The sequence below is a fragment of the Bufo bufo genome, chromosome 6, assembly GCF_905171765.1.
Source record: "Bufo bufo chromosome 6, aBufBuf1.1, whole genome shotgun sequence".
NCBI lineage: Eukaryota > Metazoa > Chordata > Amphibia > Anura > Bufonidae > Bufo > Bufo bufo.
The window spans coordinates 398528901-398546247 of record NC_053394.1 but is presented as its reverse complement, the minus strand read 5'-3'; the positions used below and the strand labels follow the sequence as shown (position 1 = coordinate 398546247).

Genomic DNA, 17347 nt, shown 5'->3' with positions numbered 1-17347 from the left:
ATTTATGTAGACACTGTTTTCCACTCTAAGCTTGGGACGCGATGTCCAATTTCACTTGCAGTGCTGAAGAGATCTCTACTACTACTACTACTACTACTACTACTACTACTAGGACACACAATGTTGAACAGTGCTGATATCTCTTCCTAGTTTCATAGCAATGTGCCGGAGTGATACAGGTGTGGGTTAGGGGCGTCGGGGCCGGCACCTCTTCAGGCTTGGGGTTTAGGGGCTGGTGTTGGTGGGACGGCGAGTGGTTCTGGTGTTGGTTCAGGTGGGTCGGTGCAGACGCAGGCGGGTCGCGAGGAGGATAGGCCCAGGGTGGCTGATGCAGCGAAAGGTGAGGTATATGTGTGTTTCAAGGGCCCCCTCGGAGCGCATTTGAAGCAGGAGGTACGTGAGAGGTACATGGAAGCTTAACCCATTCTGGTTGCAGCTGGTAGATTGGGAGAATAGAATGGTGGAGGAATTGAGGGATATTCTAGCGGTATTTCACGCCTATTATGAATCCCTGTATAGGACTAAACTAGAGGTGGACTCTACTAATATAGCCGCTTTCTTGAAGGGATTGGGATTCCGCGATTATCGACGGAATGTGCGACATGTCTAGATGGCCCTTTGACACTTACTTAGTTGGAATTGGCGCTACAATCGTTTCCCAATGAAAAAGCCCCGGGGATAGATGGACTGCCGATAGAGTTCTTTAAAAAATATAGTGGTGTCCTGCTGCCCCATCTTATGTCGGTTTTCAATGATGCCCTGCTAACAGGAAGTCTTCCCGCCTCTATGAAAGAGGCTATTGTGGTGGTCTTGCCCAAACCTGGTAAGGATCCCAGGTTCCCTGACTCGTACAGACCAATTTCGCTGTTGACCTCTGATATTAAGATCTTGGCGAAAGTCTTAGCGAATCGGCTGCAGTCGGTCATCTCCACTATTATTCATAGCGATCAGGCGGGATTTATGCCTGATAAATCTACTTCAGTAAATCTTAGACGACTTTTTCTTAATATCCAGAGAAGGGTAGAGTCAGTCGGAGGTCGAGCTATCCTTTCATTGGACACGGCTAAGGCCTTTGATAGTGTTGAATGGAGCTATCTTTGGGAGGTGTTTCGGGTCATGGGATTTGGGAAGACCTTTATCTCCTGGGTCCAGTTGCTGTATAATGGCCCCACAGCTAGGATACGGGCTAATGGGGGAATATCGGAGGTGTTTAGATTAGGCAGGGGAACCCGTCAGGGATGCTCGCTATCCCCCCTTCTTTTTGCCATTGCAATTGAACCGCTTGCATGTGTGTTGCGCTCATCTGACAGGATCATAGGATTTCCCTGTGGGACCTGGGAAGAAAGTGTGTCCCAGTATGTGGATGACATGCTAATTTATGTGGGAAATGTGGAACGGTTCTTAGGTCCTATTATGTCATTCATACAGGAGTTCGGAGATGGGTCTGGTCTCCATTATATATAATGGTGTGCAGCCATTTTGTTTTTTGTAATTATGTTTGCTTCATGGATATGCACTTGTGATCCTGAAGGTTTTAGTCTAAATTTTCTTGCAATATATTGGGGGAGGCACCCCTTTTAGACTGGACACACCCATCTACCTGTGACTTCTGAGCAGAATATGTTTGTAGCTGGTTCCTACACTGCCCTGAATATTGTAGGCTTCAGTAAGTCCAAAGTGAGGCAGTTTCTTTAGTGATAGGAACCCATCTGCGGAAGCCACCTTTACGCCTGGTAGATGGGCCCGACACGTATGTGTGCCAAGAGCTTCCATTATTCATGTATACTCATTTATAGTCTGTATTGTACCACTTTTATCTAGAATGACCCCTATTTCTTAGCTCTATTGTTTGTGTATATAATGTGTGCGGCCATTTTGTTTTTTCTATTGGAAAACAGTGGGCCTGCTGGCAAAATGACATCCCACACTTTAAATGATGCACAAGGTATGGTAGAAATGTCGGGCGCTGCTTTCAGTACAAGGGTTTACGCAGTTTTCCCCTATATGGAAAAATCTGCACCTGAACTGTTCCATTTAGATGGAGTGAGTTATTTATGTCCGCTACAGAGTGCTGGCGTCTTTAAGTCCTTTGAACAGCTAAGAAACTAATTCGGTCTCGCACACATCGCCTTTTATGAATTCTTGCAATTACGTCATGCTTTCCAGACGCAGGCGAAATCTTTATCGCTGAAATGTACGGTTCCGCTGTTTCAGCAGCTTCTCGCAAACAATTCCTCGAGTGGCTTGATATCATCCATTTACAGGAATTTGTATGTGAAATCACTGAAGCAAGATGTTTTAGCAGTTTAACATAAATGGGAAGATGAGGTCGGGCCGATTTCAGAGGAGCAATGGAAGTCGCTCCTAGCACTTTCTCCGCCATTGTCGGTGAGTGAGGGGCAACTTATGTCTCAGTTGTTTTTATTACACCGGGTGTATAGGACTCCGGAATTCTTATGCTGGATTGGTGTTCGGGCAGATGTGGATTGTCCTAGGTGCGGTATAAGTCCTGCATCCTTGTTGCATATGTTTTGGGACTGTGTGGAACTACGGAGCTTTTGGTCCGAGGTTTTGGCCTTGGGCCCCCTAGCAGGACTATACTGCCAGGGGGCCCAAGGTATTACTTAGAGATGCTTTAAGATACCATGAGGTGTACTGAAAGGGTTTAACTAATTCCCCAATCTCCACCGGACTAAAGTGTGCGGTAATAAAAGTGCGCCATTTATTGAAGAATTTGGAAGCTGAACCTAGGGTTGGACGATATCAAAAATATTCCCACGATAACGATATTAAGAAATTTATCGCGATAACGATATATATCGCGATAAATGCCCATTTAGAAGAAAAAAACACTTGGGGCCACAAGGAGACGTTATACTGTATGGGGGCAGCCACAAGGAGACGTTATACTGTATGGGGGGCAACAAGGAGACGTTACACTGTATGGGGGGCAACAAGAAGACGTTACACTGTATGGGGCAGCCACAAGGAGACGTTATACTGTATGGGGGGCAGCCACAAGGAGACGTTACACTGTATGGGGGCAGCTACAAGGAGACGTTATACTGTATGGGGGGCAGCCACAAGGAAACGTTATACTGTATGGGGGGCAGCCACAAGGAGACGTTACACTGTATGGGGGCAGCTACAAGGAGACGTTATACTGTATGGGGGGCAGCCACAAGGAAACGTTATACTGTATGGGGGGCAGCCACAAGGAGACGTTACACTGTATGGGGGCAGCCACAAGGAGACGTTACACTGTATGGGGGCAGCCACAAGGAGACGTTATACTGTATAGGGGCAGCCACAAGGAGACGTTACACTGTATGGGGGCAGCTACAAGGAGACGTTACACTGTATGGGGGCAGCCACAAGGAGACGTTATACTGTATGGGGGCAGCCACAAGGAGACGTTATACTGTATGGGGGGCAGCCACAAGGAGACGTTACACTGTATGGGGGCAGCTACAAGGAGACGTTATACTGTATGGGGGCGGCCACAAGGAGACGTTATACTGTATGGGGGCAGCCACAAGGAAACGTTATACTGTATGGGGGGCAGCCACAAGGAGACGTTATACTGTATGGGGGCAGACGGGCAGTTCCCCAGCCTCTGATCAGCCCCCCCAGCCTCTCCCTCTTATCAGCCCCCTCTGGTAACCCCCCCCCCCCCCCCCCCTAGTATTAATCATTGGTGGCAGTGGCCACAGGGTCCCCCTCCCCATCATTGGTGGCAGTGGGCCCCCCCCCCCCCCCAGTATTAATCATTGGTGGCAGTGGCCACAGGGTGCCCCTCCCATCATTGGTGGCAGTGGGCCCCCCCCCCTCCCCAGTATTAATCATTGGAGGCCACAGGGTCTTCCCCCCGATCATCGGTGGCAGTCGGCCCCCCCTCCTCCCTCCCCAGAATTAATCATTGGAGGCCACAGGGTCGTCCCCCCATCATTGGTGGATGTGGGCAGTGCCCCCCTCCTCCCTCCCCAGTATTAATCATTGAGGCCACAGGGTCGTCCCCCCATCATTGGTGGATGTGGGCAGTGCCCCCCTCCTCCCTCCCCTGTATTAATCATTGAGGCCACAGGGTCGTCCCCCCATCATTGGTGGCAGTGGGCCCCCCCTCCTCTCTCCCTCCCCAGTATTTATCATTGGAGGCCACAGGGTCGTCGTCCTCCTCCTCCCCCCATCATTGGTGGCAGTTTGCAGTTCCGATCGGAGTCCCAGCAGTGTAATGCTGGGGCTCCGATCGGTTACCATGGTAGCCAGGACACTACTGGAGCCCTGGCTGGCATGGTATGTTAGTGAGCAGCATTATACTCACGTGCGTCGTGGCCGCCGGGCGCTCCTTCTTCTCATAGGTCTGTGCGGCGCATTGCTAATGCTATAAGCCTTAGCAATGCGCCGCACAGACAGAAGAAGGAGCGACCGGCGGCCACGACGCACGTGAGTATAATGCTGCTCACTAACATACCATGGCAGCCAGGGCTTCAGTAGCGTCCTGGCTACCATGGTAACCGATCGGAGCCCCAGCATTACACTGCTGGGACTCCGATCGGAACTGCAAACTGCCACCAATGATGGGGGGAGGAGGAGGACGACGACCCTGTGGCCTCCAATGATTAATACTGGGGAGGGAGAGAGGAGGGGGGGCCCACTGCCACCAATGATGGGGGGACGACCCTGTGGCCTCAATGATTAATACTGGGGAGGGAGGGAGGAGGGGGGCACTGCCCACATTCCCGGCACCCGACCTCTGAGAGGACGCTGTGATCACCTGAGGGGTTAATTGCGCGGATCACAGCGTCCTCTCAGAGGTCGGGTGCAGGAAATGCGAGTGACAGAATTCCTTCCCTCCCCCACGCCGGCCGAACTGCTAAGAGCGCCGCAGCAAGCGGCCAGCAGGTATCGGGGACATTTGCATGAGTAGAAGTACTCTGCAAATGTCCCGTATCGGTTCATGCTAGGGCGGGCGGCCGCAGATTTAGAAGCGGTCAGCGTACATGACCGCTCCTATGACGTCACGAAATACCGCGGTATTTACAAAACGGCGATATCGCCATATCGCCGTTTTTTTAATACCGCGGTATATCGTGATACCGGTATATCGCTCAACCCTAGCTGAACCTTCTTTGTGTCTAGACGCTTCAATCCTCTCAAAGCCCAATAGAACTTTCAAATCAGAGACCACAGCTGTAATGTCTGGCATGGCATCTATGAGCCATCTTTGAAGCAAGACTCTTTTGGCTACTAATAAAACAGAGTGCAATATGATCGGTATCTGAGTTGGGTTTTCCGGACGTATATAATGGAAGACCAGGGCCTGGGGTTCCATAGGTAATTCCACCAACCTGGTTGTCTTGATATAATCAATCACGGTGGCCCAAAATTTGACTACCTCAGGACATGTCCATATGCCATGCCAGAAATCCGTAGCCGCCAATTTGCAGTTTGGACAATGTGTGATACGGTCCTGAAACTGAGGCGAGGCTGGAAAATTAAAACCATAAATTGCCCGATGCATCATTTTAAAATACGTTTCACGCCAAGTCTCACCTATCACGCACTGGCGGACCTTACTCCAGCCTTCCAGGATCTTTTCCCCAATCTCATCATCCATGGTGATACGTTCCCACTTCTTAAAAAGTGTGGACACTTTGGCTTTCGTGAAATTGGCTGAAAAAGCCCTATACAACCTAGAGAGAGAAACTGAGGATCTCGTCAAAGGAATTCGTGGTCGCCTCCCTTGACAGTTCACGCAGTCTATGTGAACAGAAACCCACAATCTACATTATTTGCAGGAAATGGGAATCCAGCAGGGCGTATTTTTCCTTCAGTTCTTTTGCGGTCAGCCAACGCTTTTCCCCTTGGTGCATCAGATGTTCCGCCCTAGTCAAACCTCTAGATACCCACAGCTCAGAGGGTCTCAAACTAATTCCTGACGGAAATTCTGGATGACCCCATAACGGCATCCATTTAGAGATTGCATGAGGCAGACCTGCTGTCTTCCTGATCGCCTTCCAGGCTGCTATTGTATCTCTCAATAAAAGCGAGGATTTAATATCCCAGGTAACAAGGCCAGGTTAGAGTGAAGGCACGATACTAAGTTCCAGGGAGCCACCAGGTTTTGTTCCAATTCCCTATTAGAGAAAAGATCAGTATTGTGCACCCAATCGGATATGTGATGCATAAGACATGATAAATTGTAACCCTGTACATTCGGGAATTTCACTCCTCCTTCTGGTTTCCACAGCATAAGCTTCGAAAGAGAGATACGAGGGCGCCTGCCGGACCACAAAAACGTGGTAAACGCTTTATTCAGGGCAGGGACATCAGTATGTTTCAGTAGGATCGGAAGCGTTTGGAGGGGGTAGAGCAACTTAGAAAAGCTCATCATTTTGATGAGCTGGCACCTTCCTAGTAGAGACAAGGGAAGTGAATGCCATTTCTGTAGTTCAGATATTATTTTCGCTATGAGGGGAGGGTAGTTTAGCGAGTACAGTGACCCCGGGAGCTTACCGATTTTAACCCCTAAGTAAGTGACATATTTCTTAACAGCAGACAAAGAGAAACCCAGGTCTAACCAGAACTGCGGTGGATTGGTGGCGTGTAACTCCAGAATCTCACTTTTAGACGAGTTTATTTTATATCCCGAAAAGGACCCAAAAAAACTTAGGAACTCCATTAAGGGGCCTAAGTGTTGCTGAGGAGTTTCCATAAAAATCTGAAGATCATCGGCATATAAAGCTAGTTTGACCTCTTTCTTACCTATAGTGATACCTGAGTACAAGTCTGAGCCCTCTAAAAATCTAGCTACAGGCTCGATGGCTAGGTCAAAGAGGAGGGGGGAAAGCGGACAACCCTGTCTAGTTCCTCTCTGAAGGGGAAAAACCTGGGACAGGAAACCACCCGTATGAATGCGCGCCGCTGGGCTGAAATAGAGACCCTTCAGAAAAGTACGGATATCCCCCAAAAATCTTGAATTTATCGAGCACCACCCCCAGCCAGTCCCATCGCAATGAATCAAAAGCTTTTTCCGCATCCAAAGCCAACAAAATAGGGGTCGAGGCTGGCTGAGGGCGGTGCCGAACCCAATCCAAGGTTGCCAATACCTTCCTGATATTGGCCACCCCTGACCTCCCTTTAATGAAACCAACTTGGGAAGGACCTACCAGGGAGGGCATTAGTAGGCTCAGTCTGTCAGCCAATATTTTAGTCAATATCTTGAGATCCTGGTTAATGAGCGAGATCGGGCGGTACGAACCTGGATCTTGTGGGTCTTTATTAGGCTTAAGTATCAATTTAATGTGGGCAACATTCACATGAGCAGGAAAACTACCTGTGTGTAGTAGGTGATTAAAATATTCCGTTAGCGTGGGGGCAAGATTTTCTTGTAGCACTTTAAAAATTCCCCTGAGAATCCGTCAGGGCTTGGCGCCTTCCCATTATGTAAGGAGCGTATTATATGTAGTACTTCCTCAGCAGTTATTTCCGCATTTAAAGATCCCTGTTGTTCCTCAGTCAGGGAAGGCAGTTTGACGTCTGATAGAAAACTCTCGCCCTTTTCGGGATCCTCTGGAGTGTCGCTGTAGAGACGCTCATAGTATTTCCCCAGCAATCAATTTATCAACTTATTTATTTGGACCACTCCCCCCTCCCCTTTCAGAGCTGGGATGACTGTAGGAGCTCTCCTGCCCCGTGCTAAGTTAGCCAACATTTTGTCTGATTTATTTCCAAATCTGAACAGATCCGTCTGGAATTCTGACCTGTACATTGCCTCCCTTTTATCTACCCATAATTCAAAGGTATTTCTAGCTGCAATCCAGGCCTCCTTGTACTGAGTGGTAGCCACCTGGAGGAATTGAGTGTATGCCTGTCTAAGGGTCGAGCTAGCCTCCTGATATTGTTTTGCGACCACCTTGCGTAAATTACTGATATAACTGAGAATTCGACCCCTCAGGACCGCTTTAGCAGTCTCCCAATGGGTTGAAACATCTGATGCACCTCGGGGATTATCCCCTTGAAACTCCCACCACCAACCTTGTAGTGTGTCTTTAAAGTTGTCATCTTTGGCCAGAAAAGAAGGAAAGCGCCACAGAAAATCAGTTCCTCTAGGGTAAGTATCCTGCAGGGAAATGGAGATAGGTGAGTGATCAGAAATAAGTAAGTCATGAATTTCAGCGGAGACCACCCTAGATGACATATGCAAGGGAAGGAAGAGGTAGTCAATACGAGACCATACATTGTGTGCGTGCGAAAAATGTGTGTATTCCCTGTCATCAGGATGCAGAGAGCGCCAGGTATCATATAAACCTGTAGAGGCTAAAAGGGGAGGTATAACCTTGTCAGAGAGCCTTTGTGTTCTGACCGTCCCCTCAACCCTCTTCCGGTCTTCCAGAACAGATGCGACTGAGTTAAAATCACCACCCACAATTCTATTGTGAGTTCCATCCATATGCAGTCTGTTCTCCAGAAGAGCGTAAAAAGGGGCGTTATTATCATTTGGGGCATAGACATTATGGATACTATAAGATATCCCTCCAATCTCTACCAATAGCCTATGCCATCTGCCCTCATTGTCATGAGATTCTGATAGTATTTTCCCTGAGAAATTTCTATGAAGCAAAGTGAGTACTCCTGCTTTGCGTTCTCTGGCCGAGGATCCGTATACAGAACCTACCCAAAAAATTTTCAGGCGAAAGAAATCTTTATCTTCCAAGTGCGTCTCTTGCAGGAGAACCACATCAGGTTGAAGACGCTTCAGGTGGCGCAAAATCTTAGACCCAGCTGGTGTTTTAGGGGCGGCAGGCGGGGGAAGGGTAGACAATGTTGCAAAAGGGGCGGAGCCCAGTCCAGGTGGGAAAGATGTTGGGGTATCTAAATAGATATCCGAAACGGGAAGCCGCTGTGTTTTTGGAAATGGGTTTTTCGGAAGGGTTTCGTATTCCGTCTTACCCTTTGCCAGTGGGGGAGGTGAGAAAAAAATCAGCGTTCTGCGTTGGAGCACCCGGAGGTGGTTACAGATAAGTTGGCGAAGGAGGTGGTGTTGGGGAGGATGGAAGGGCCTTTTCGGAGATGCTGTTGGTGAATTTACGGGTTTCTCCGTTGGGGGTAGTTCCCAAGAAGGAGGCGAATGAATAGATTTCAACTCATTCACCATTTATCGTTTCCAAAGGGTGCGTCGGTCAATGAGGGTATAGATCATGAGCTTTGTTCGGTGGTTTATACCTCCTTTGATGCGGCTGTGGAGTGGGTGCGAAAATTGGGTCCGGGAACTCAGAGGCAGCGTTTTGAATTTTACCTGTGCATCCAGAGAGTTTGCATTTGTTGGGTTGTTTTTGGGATGGCGGGTATTTAGTTGACAGGTGTTTGCCAATGGGGTGCTCCATGTCGTGCGCATATTTTGAAATGTTCAGTTCGTTCTTAGAATGGGTGGTGGAGGACATGTCTGGTTGTTCCTCCATTATTTATTACCTTGATGATTTTCTTTGGGTCTGGCGGATTCGCATGTTTGTGCGTTGTTGTTGGCTATGTTACAGTCAGTTTTTACGTTGTTTGGGGTGCCTTTAGCGTAGGGTAAGATGGTGGGCCCGACGACTGAGTTGAGTTTCTTAGGTATAGTTATAGATACAGTTAAGATGGAGTGTTGTTTGCCGGAAGAAAAGGTGCAGGATCTGAGGGTGGCGGATGCGTTGCGGGCAAAGAAAATAAGGTTCAGAAACTTGCAGTCTCTTTTGTGGAAATTGAATTTTGCTTGTCGCATTATCCCTATGGGCCGGATTTTTTGTAGGCGTTTGGCGTCGGACACAGGAGGGGTTGTTTCCCACATCATTTTATCAGGCTGGGTCAGGAGTTGAAGGGGGTTTTGGCGGTGTGGGACGGGTTTTTACGGCAATTTGATGGTAGGACGTTGGTGATGGAGAGTGTGGTCGATAGTTTTGATTTCAAATAGTTTACGGATGCAGCAGGAGGAACTGGTTTTGGGGCGTATTGTCAAGGACAGTGGTGCGCCCGAGTCTTGGTTTGTGAGGGGTTGGGTGCGGAATGTGGCACTGTTGGAACTGTTTCCGATAGTGTTGGTAACAACGCTTTGGGGAAATGTGTTCCGAAATAAAAGTTTTGTTTTCATTGTGACAGTCTGGGGGTGGTGCAGGCTATTAATGGTTTGACGGTGTCTTCGCCTCCGGTAGTTCATTTATTGCAGCATTTGGTTTTACGACGTTTGTCGCTTAACGCTTGGATTGTGGCTGTCCATGTGCCGGGGATTTCCAATGGCATTGCTGATGCTCTTTCTCGTTTACAGTTGGAGCGGTTTCGTCAGCTGGCCCCAGAAGCAAATGCAGAAGGATTGGGGTGTCCGGAGTCCCTGTGGGAGCTCTTGTAGGAATGGTAGTGGGACTTTTGAGGAACTCTTTGAGCGAGGGGACTTGGCGGGCTTATGATAGGGCGTGCGTATTTGGGAACAGTGGTGTGGGGAGCTGAAAGTGGGTGTGGATTCCGGAGAGGTACCTTTGCTGTTATTTATTGGGAGTGTTGAAGAAAAGGGTTGGTTGGTATCTCAGATAAATAGTTGCATGGCGGGTTTGGCTTTTGGTTTTAAGTTGCGGGGTTTGCAGGATGTTACTAAAGCATTTTTGGTCAGGCAAATTTTGAGAGGGTGTAGGTGGACAGTGGATTCTAGGCGGCCAGTGTCTTTTGCGTTACTGTTACGCTTGGGTGTTCAAGTGGTTTTGGTATGTAGGTCACCTAGTGAGGGTCGGTTGTTTTAGATTGGCATTTTCACTGGCCTTTTTCGGAGCATTTTGATTAGGGGAATTAGTTTGTAAGAGCATGCGGTGTGAAGGGGCTTTGTTTGGGGATGATGTGGATCTGTACGGAGACAGGGTGGTGTTTCGTATTCGTTTTTCCAAAACGGACAGGGAAGGTAGGGGTTGTTTTGTCACATTGTTTGAGGTTCCTGGGTGTGTGGGATGTCCGGTTAAGTGCTTGAGGGAGTACAGGTTGGGCTCGAGTTTTGTGGGAGGCCCCCTTATTAGACATGAGGAGAGGTCATTCCAATTTGTGGCAGTGTTCAAGAAGTGCTTGAGAGCTTTGGGAATAGACTCTAGTGATTTTACGGGTCATTCCTTTTGTATCGGTGCGGCCACGGAGGCGGCTAGATTAGGCATCAGTGACGAGGTGATTAAAAGGATTGGTAGGTGGGAATCGGGCCGTTATAGGTCGTATGTGAGGTTGGGTGTTATGTGAGGGTTCGGGGTTTTGTAATTAATATGGAGGTTTTTTTTTTTTGTGTTTCAGGTACCGCGGCGGCGCTTGTGTGGATTTTAGGCCATTCCTTTGTGTTTTGGGGGGTGCTGAGAGCTGATGTGCGGTCGAACGGGCGGAAATTGGGGTTGGAGCGGGAAGTTGCGGTAATTAGGTGGCTCGGGTGTAGAGGTATGTTGCGGGGTTCTGTGTTGCGGGAGGTGCATCGTTATGCGCGGTTGTGGTCCCTTTTCCCGGCCCTGATAACGGTGTGGTCAGATATTGTGCCGAGGAATTCATGGCGGGAGGAGAGATCGGTAGAGCGGTTGAATAAGGCCAGGATTAAGTTGAATAGGGTGGTTCTGTGCAAGAAACGGTGCAGTGGCGGTGCGACATCCCAAATTGGAAGCTTGTAGCGGTGGTTTTTGGCGGACGGATGGGGTACACCTGAACGCAGTTTGTATAGATTTATGATGTCACGACCATGGTCATGGTCATGACTCCTGGAACCGCATGTAGTCGTCTGCGGTCTGGTTTCGTTCTCAATCACAGATGAGGGCTGAAGTTTGTTGCCTCACGTGTGGTTGCCGCTGGCAACATAATAGTTTTGGCAGTATAGCAGCCTGAGCTGTTGCTAGGCAGCTTGCTGTCAAGGGCAGGCGGTTCCACCTGACATTCTGTCTTTGTATGTGTGCACTTTCCCTGTTTGTTGTGCACGAGGTTTATGTATGTGTGCACTGTGACACCTTCCTTCACTTGCGGTTGCCCGTGGCAATGTGTGATGTTGTGTGCATGTGGTGGCAGTGTCTCGGCCTTCTGGCTGTTCCCCAGGACATGGTTGCCACCCAGCCGTTGCCGGTGGAGTGAAATGTTTGTTTGTGCTTTTCCCTTTAAGTGGCTTCACTACCCTGCCTGGACTTGGAAGGGTTAATTCCCTTCCCAGTGTGTGTTTGTGTGGGTGTGGCCACTTGGGCTATTTAGCCTCTGCTGAGACCTGAAGCTGAGGGGTACTCCAGCCATGCTGTATGCTGGAGTCATCCTCCTGGTCTCTTATACCATCTGCCAGTGAGGGCCACCCTTGTGGTCATAGATATTATGTCACGATGTTATTTTATGTTTGTGTGGTGTCTATTCTTACTGCAGCTATGGATCTGGGTTCCTGTGTGTTTTGTGTGTGTGCTGTGTCCTTTTTATGTTTGGTGTGGACAGCAGCATTTGAGCACGGGATCCAATCAGTGTGTCTGTGGCAGGTAGGGGTGGAAGTGGTTTTACTCACCTGCCATATCCATAGGCTGTTTGTTTCCCCTTCCTTGCAGTTTGGCCAGTTTAGACTCCTGTTCGTCTGTGTCAAGGAGGAACAGGTTGTCTTACCCAGCTCCTAGTTCAGGGATCCCTTGAGGGCTAGTAGGGCCCCGAGGTTCCTGAGTATGAGCCCTCCTACAATCAGGGTTGGCTCATACAGCTAGGAGTCAGGGTCAGTTTTAGGGATGCGTTAGGAGGTGACCTGCTCCCTAATTCTGTTGTCCTGGTCAAGCAGCTTCCTTATCTATGACACCGCACGGCTGAGAGTTTCCCCCACTCTCAGCCATGACATATGGTCACTGAGTTTACAGGGAGGTATTGAGAGGGCGTTGAGGTTGTGGAGGAACGCGCAAGCTTGAGGATGGTAAAGTCAAGCTGCGTGTTTTTGGTGGTGGGAGGTCCTAGAAGCTGGTGATACAGGATGGTATAGCTGAATGGGAGGGCCTCAATGGGGGCTGGACTCTCATAGGTTGAGCACCTGGTTGGTTCGGAGAGGCGTCCATCAGTTGGTGTCTCCTAGCTGGTGTTATACGGCTGGAGGCAAGATGGAATCGCCATTGTGGTTTATGGAGATTAAATTTTTGGGGCTTCTACGACCTCCCTCGTCAAGTTTATTGTTAATATTAATGTTATTTATGTTATAGATTTTATTTATTAATAAAACTGCTGCTGTGGCTGATTTAATCCAAACAGTGGCTGTTTCTTTTGGGGGAAAAAGGGGAGCTGAGGTAATCCACAGTAGGGGTGGGGGGCCCGTAGAATAACCAATAACCTACTCATGGTCCTGAGGAATCATCCTGGCATGTACTGCCTGGAGCTAAATTCCTTTCCTTGCTTTTCCCTATGTACTGCTAGTGGCTACTGTATTTGATTCTCATCCTGACCACACTACTGCCTTGTCTTTTTGAATTGTATACCAGGAATCTATTGTCCTTCTGTCTTTGATCATTGGTCACGTTTCTGAACATGCTCTTCTCCTTTTGGCATGTTGCATTTTGACCGAGCTCCTAGTGATGAGCCTTGGCTCCGTTGCTGACTATAATACAACTGCATCAACACTACTGTCTACCCTTAAAAACAATCATTATAGCTCAGTTTTTATGTTGCTGATAAGAATGTGGCTTAAATAAATGTTTATGACCGTTATTAGATGACGAGCACAAAGTAAAAGTACCAGTCAAAAAGTTAACCCTGTGTGACAGAACAGCTCAATATTTTTAATAAAAGCCAATTGAAAAAAAGATTTTTAGCCAAAAACCTTTCAGTGGGACAGCTGCCACCCTTGGGCTCTGAAAAAAGGTATACCAAAAGGGCAATATCTGAGGTTACGCAGGAATTGCTCGAGGCTTATTGACTATCAGGTGGCAGCTAGGGACCTTCAAATTCGTTTTGAAAATAGAGGCTATCCACAACAGGTCCTCAAGAGCGCATACCAACCTTCGCTAGCGGCAAACCGCGACACACTTTTTGAGCCACCGGCTAGAGAGAGTGAATCAAACCAAGTCCGCATCATTGCCACTTTTGTTGAGGCACATAACGTGTACGGGATATTCTCGCCTAGTATTGGGGTATTCTTAAATCAGACCCTGATGTGGGACACCTCGTGGGTGCTACCCCCACCATCACGTTTCGCCGGGGCCGCAATTTAAAAGATGGGCGAGTTCAGTTTCTTACAAACCCCACAGCCAGTTACATGGCTTAACCAACAACCTAGGGGGACCTTGTTGCGTCGCATGTGAGGCGATTCAACGGGGGAATAGCTTCAGCACAGTGACACCAAAGAGATTTGCAATTCTATCTTTAATCAACTGCAGAACCAACTATCTAGCCACGTGTGCGTGCGGCCTTCAATATGTAGGCAAAATGATACAGGAGTTTCGGCGGAGGATAGGGGAACATCTCAACGACATCCGCAGTGGCGCGGATACTCCCATCGCACGTCACATTTCCAACAAGCACGCCGTAAATGTGGGGGCCATTAAATTCCAGGGCATCGAGGTAATTAAAAGGACCCTGAGAGGTGGCGATCATGACAAAAGATTGCTACAAAAGGAGGCTGAATGGACATTCAGGCTGCGCACTGTACGTCCTGAAGGCTTGAATGAACACATTTCATATGTGTGTTTTATGTAACTGTTCACACTGGTCTCCTTTGCTTGATCGCACCCTGGGTATGAATTGTGCCAAATATACTGTGATTGCGATGTCCATCATATAAGATTTGGGTCTGGACAACCCCCTCCCCTTTGCCTCTAGTGGGCTTATGTAACCATCACCATTTAGCCCATTTGGATCATATATATACACTGCTCAAAAAAATAAAGGGAACACTTAAACAACACAATGTAACTCCAAGTCAATCACACTTCTGTGAAATCAAACTGTCCACTTAGGAAGCAACACTGAGTGACAATCAATTTCACATGCTGTTGTGCAAATGGGATAGACAACAGGTGGAAATTATAGGCAATTAGCAAGACACCCCCAATAAAGGAGTGGTTCTGCAGGTGGTGACCTGACCACTTCTCAGTTCCTATTCTTCCTGGCTGATGTTTTGGTCACTTTTGAATGCTGCCGGTGCTTTCACTCTAGTGGTAGCATGAGACGGAGTCTACAACCCACACAAGTGGCTCAGGTAGTGCAGCTTATCCAGGATGGCACATCAATGCGAGCTGTGGCAAGAAGGTTTGCTGTGTCTGTCAGCGTAGTGTCCAGAGCATGGAGGCGCTACCAGGAGACAGGCCAGTACATCAGGAGACGTGGAGGAGGCCGTAGGAGGTCAACAACCCAGCAGCAGGACCGCTACCTCCGCCTTTGTGCAAGGAGGAGCACTGCCAGAGCCCTGCAAAATGAGCTCCAGCAGGCCACAAATGTGCATGTGTCTGCTTAAACGGTCAGAAACAGACTCCATGAGGGTGATCTGAGGGCCCGACGTCCACAGGTGGGGGTTGTGCTTACAGCCCAACACCGTGCAGGACGTTTGGCATTTGCCAGAAAACACCAAGATTGGCAAATTCGCCACTGGCGCCCTGTGCTCTTCACAGATGAAAGCAGGTTCACACTGAGCACATGTGACAGACGTGACAGAGTCTGGAGACGCCGTGGAGAACGTTCTGCTGCCTGCAACATCCTCCAGCATGACCGGTTTGGCATTAGGTCAGTAATGGTGTGGGGTGGCATTTCTTTGGAGGGCCGCACAGCCCTCCATGTGCTCGCCAGAGGTAGCCTGACTGCCATTAGGTACCGAGATGAGATCCTCAGACCCCTTTTGAGACCATATGCTGGTGCGGTTGGCCCTGGGTTCCTCCTAATGCAAGACAATGCTAGACCTCATGTGGCTGGAGTGTGTCAGCAGTTCCTGCAAGACGAAGGCATTGATGCTATGGACTGGCCCGCCCGTTCCCCAGACCTGAATCCAATTGAGCACATCTGGGACATCACGTCTCGCTCTATCCACCAACGTCACGTTGCACCACAGACTGTCCAGAAGTTGGCAGATGCTTTAGTCCAGGTCTGGGAGGAGATCCCTCAGGAGACCGTCCGCCACCTCATCAGGACCATGCACAGGCGTTGTAGGGAGGTCATACAGGCACGTGGAGGCCACACACACTACTGAGCCTCATTTTGACTTGTTTTAAGGACATAACATCAAAGTTGGATCAGCCTGTAGTGTGTTTTTCCACTTTAATTTTGAGGGTGACTCCAAATCCAGACCTCCATGGGTTAAAAAATTTGATTTCCATAATTTTTTTGTGTGATTTTGTTGTCGGCACATTCAACTATGTAAAGAACAAAGTATTTCAGAAGAATATTTAATTAATTCAGATCTAGGATGTGTTATTTTTGTGTTCCCTTTATTTTTTTAAGCTGTGTGTGTGTGTGTGTGTGTGTATATATATATATATATATATATATATATATATATATATATATATACACACATATATATATATATATTATACACACACTCACCTAAAGAATTATTAGGAACACCATACTAATATGGTGTTGGACCCCCTTTTGCCTTCAAAACTGCCTTAATTGTACGTGGCATTGATTCAGCAAGGTGCTGATAGCATTCTTTAGAAATGTTGGCCCATATTGATAGGATAGCATCTTGCAGTTGATGAAGATTTGAGTGATGCACATCCAGGGCACGAAGCTCCCGTTCCACCACATCCCAAAGATGCTCTATTGGGTCTAGATCTGGTGACTGTGGGGGCAATTTTAGTACAGTGAACTCATGGTCATGTTCAAGAAACCAATTTGAAATGATTCGAGCTTTGTGACATGGTGCATTATCCTGCTGGAAGTAGCCATCAGAGGATGGATACATGTTCTCATTCTGTTTACGCCAAATTCGGACTCTACCATTTGAATGTCTTAACAGAAATCGAGACTCATCAGACCAGGCAACATTTTTCCAGTCTTCAACAGTCCAATTTTGGTGAGCTTGTGCAAATTGTAGCCTCTTTTTCCTATTTGTAGTGGAGTTGATTGGTACCCGGTGGGGTCTTCTGCTGTTGTAGCCCATCCGCCTCAAGGTTGTGCGTGTCGTGGCTTCACAAATGCTTTGCTGCATACCTCGGTTGTAACGAGTGGTTATTTCAGTCAACGTTGCTCTTCTATCAGCTTGAATCAGACGGCCCATTCTCCTCTGACCTCTAGCATCCACAAGGCATTTTTGCCCACAGGACTGCCGCATACTGGATGTTTTTCCCTTTTCACACCATTCTTTGTAAACCCTAGAAATGGTTGTGCGTGAAAATCCCGGTAACTGAGAAGATTGTGAAATACTCAGACC

The 17347-nt window shown here is 48.2% G+C and overlaps 2 protein-coding genes across 2 annotated transcripts in view; both read left to right on the top strand.

Annotated features, from left to right (window-relative positions):
* The window catches only part of LOC121004472 (oocyte zinc finger protein XlCOF22-like), a 1539666-nt gene that overhangs the window by 1040167 nt on the left and 482152 nt on the right, over positions 1–17347 (top strand). The window lies entirely within an intron of this gene.
* Positions 14407–17347, top strand: part of LOC121004264 (oocyte zinc finger protein XlCOF6.1-like) — a 28690-nt gene continuing 25749 nt past the window's right edge. Inside the window, exon 1 of the mRNA XM_040436426.1 lies at positions 14407–14541. Within this exon, the coding sequence (XP_040292360.1) occupies positions 14407–14541 (135 nt within the window). The remainder of the gene's footprint in view (positions 14542–17347) is intronic.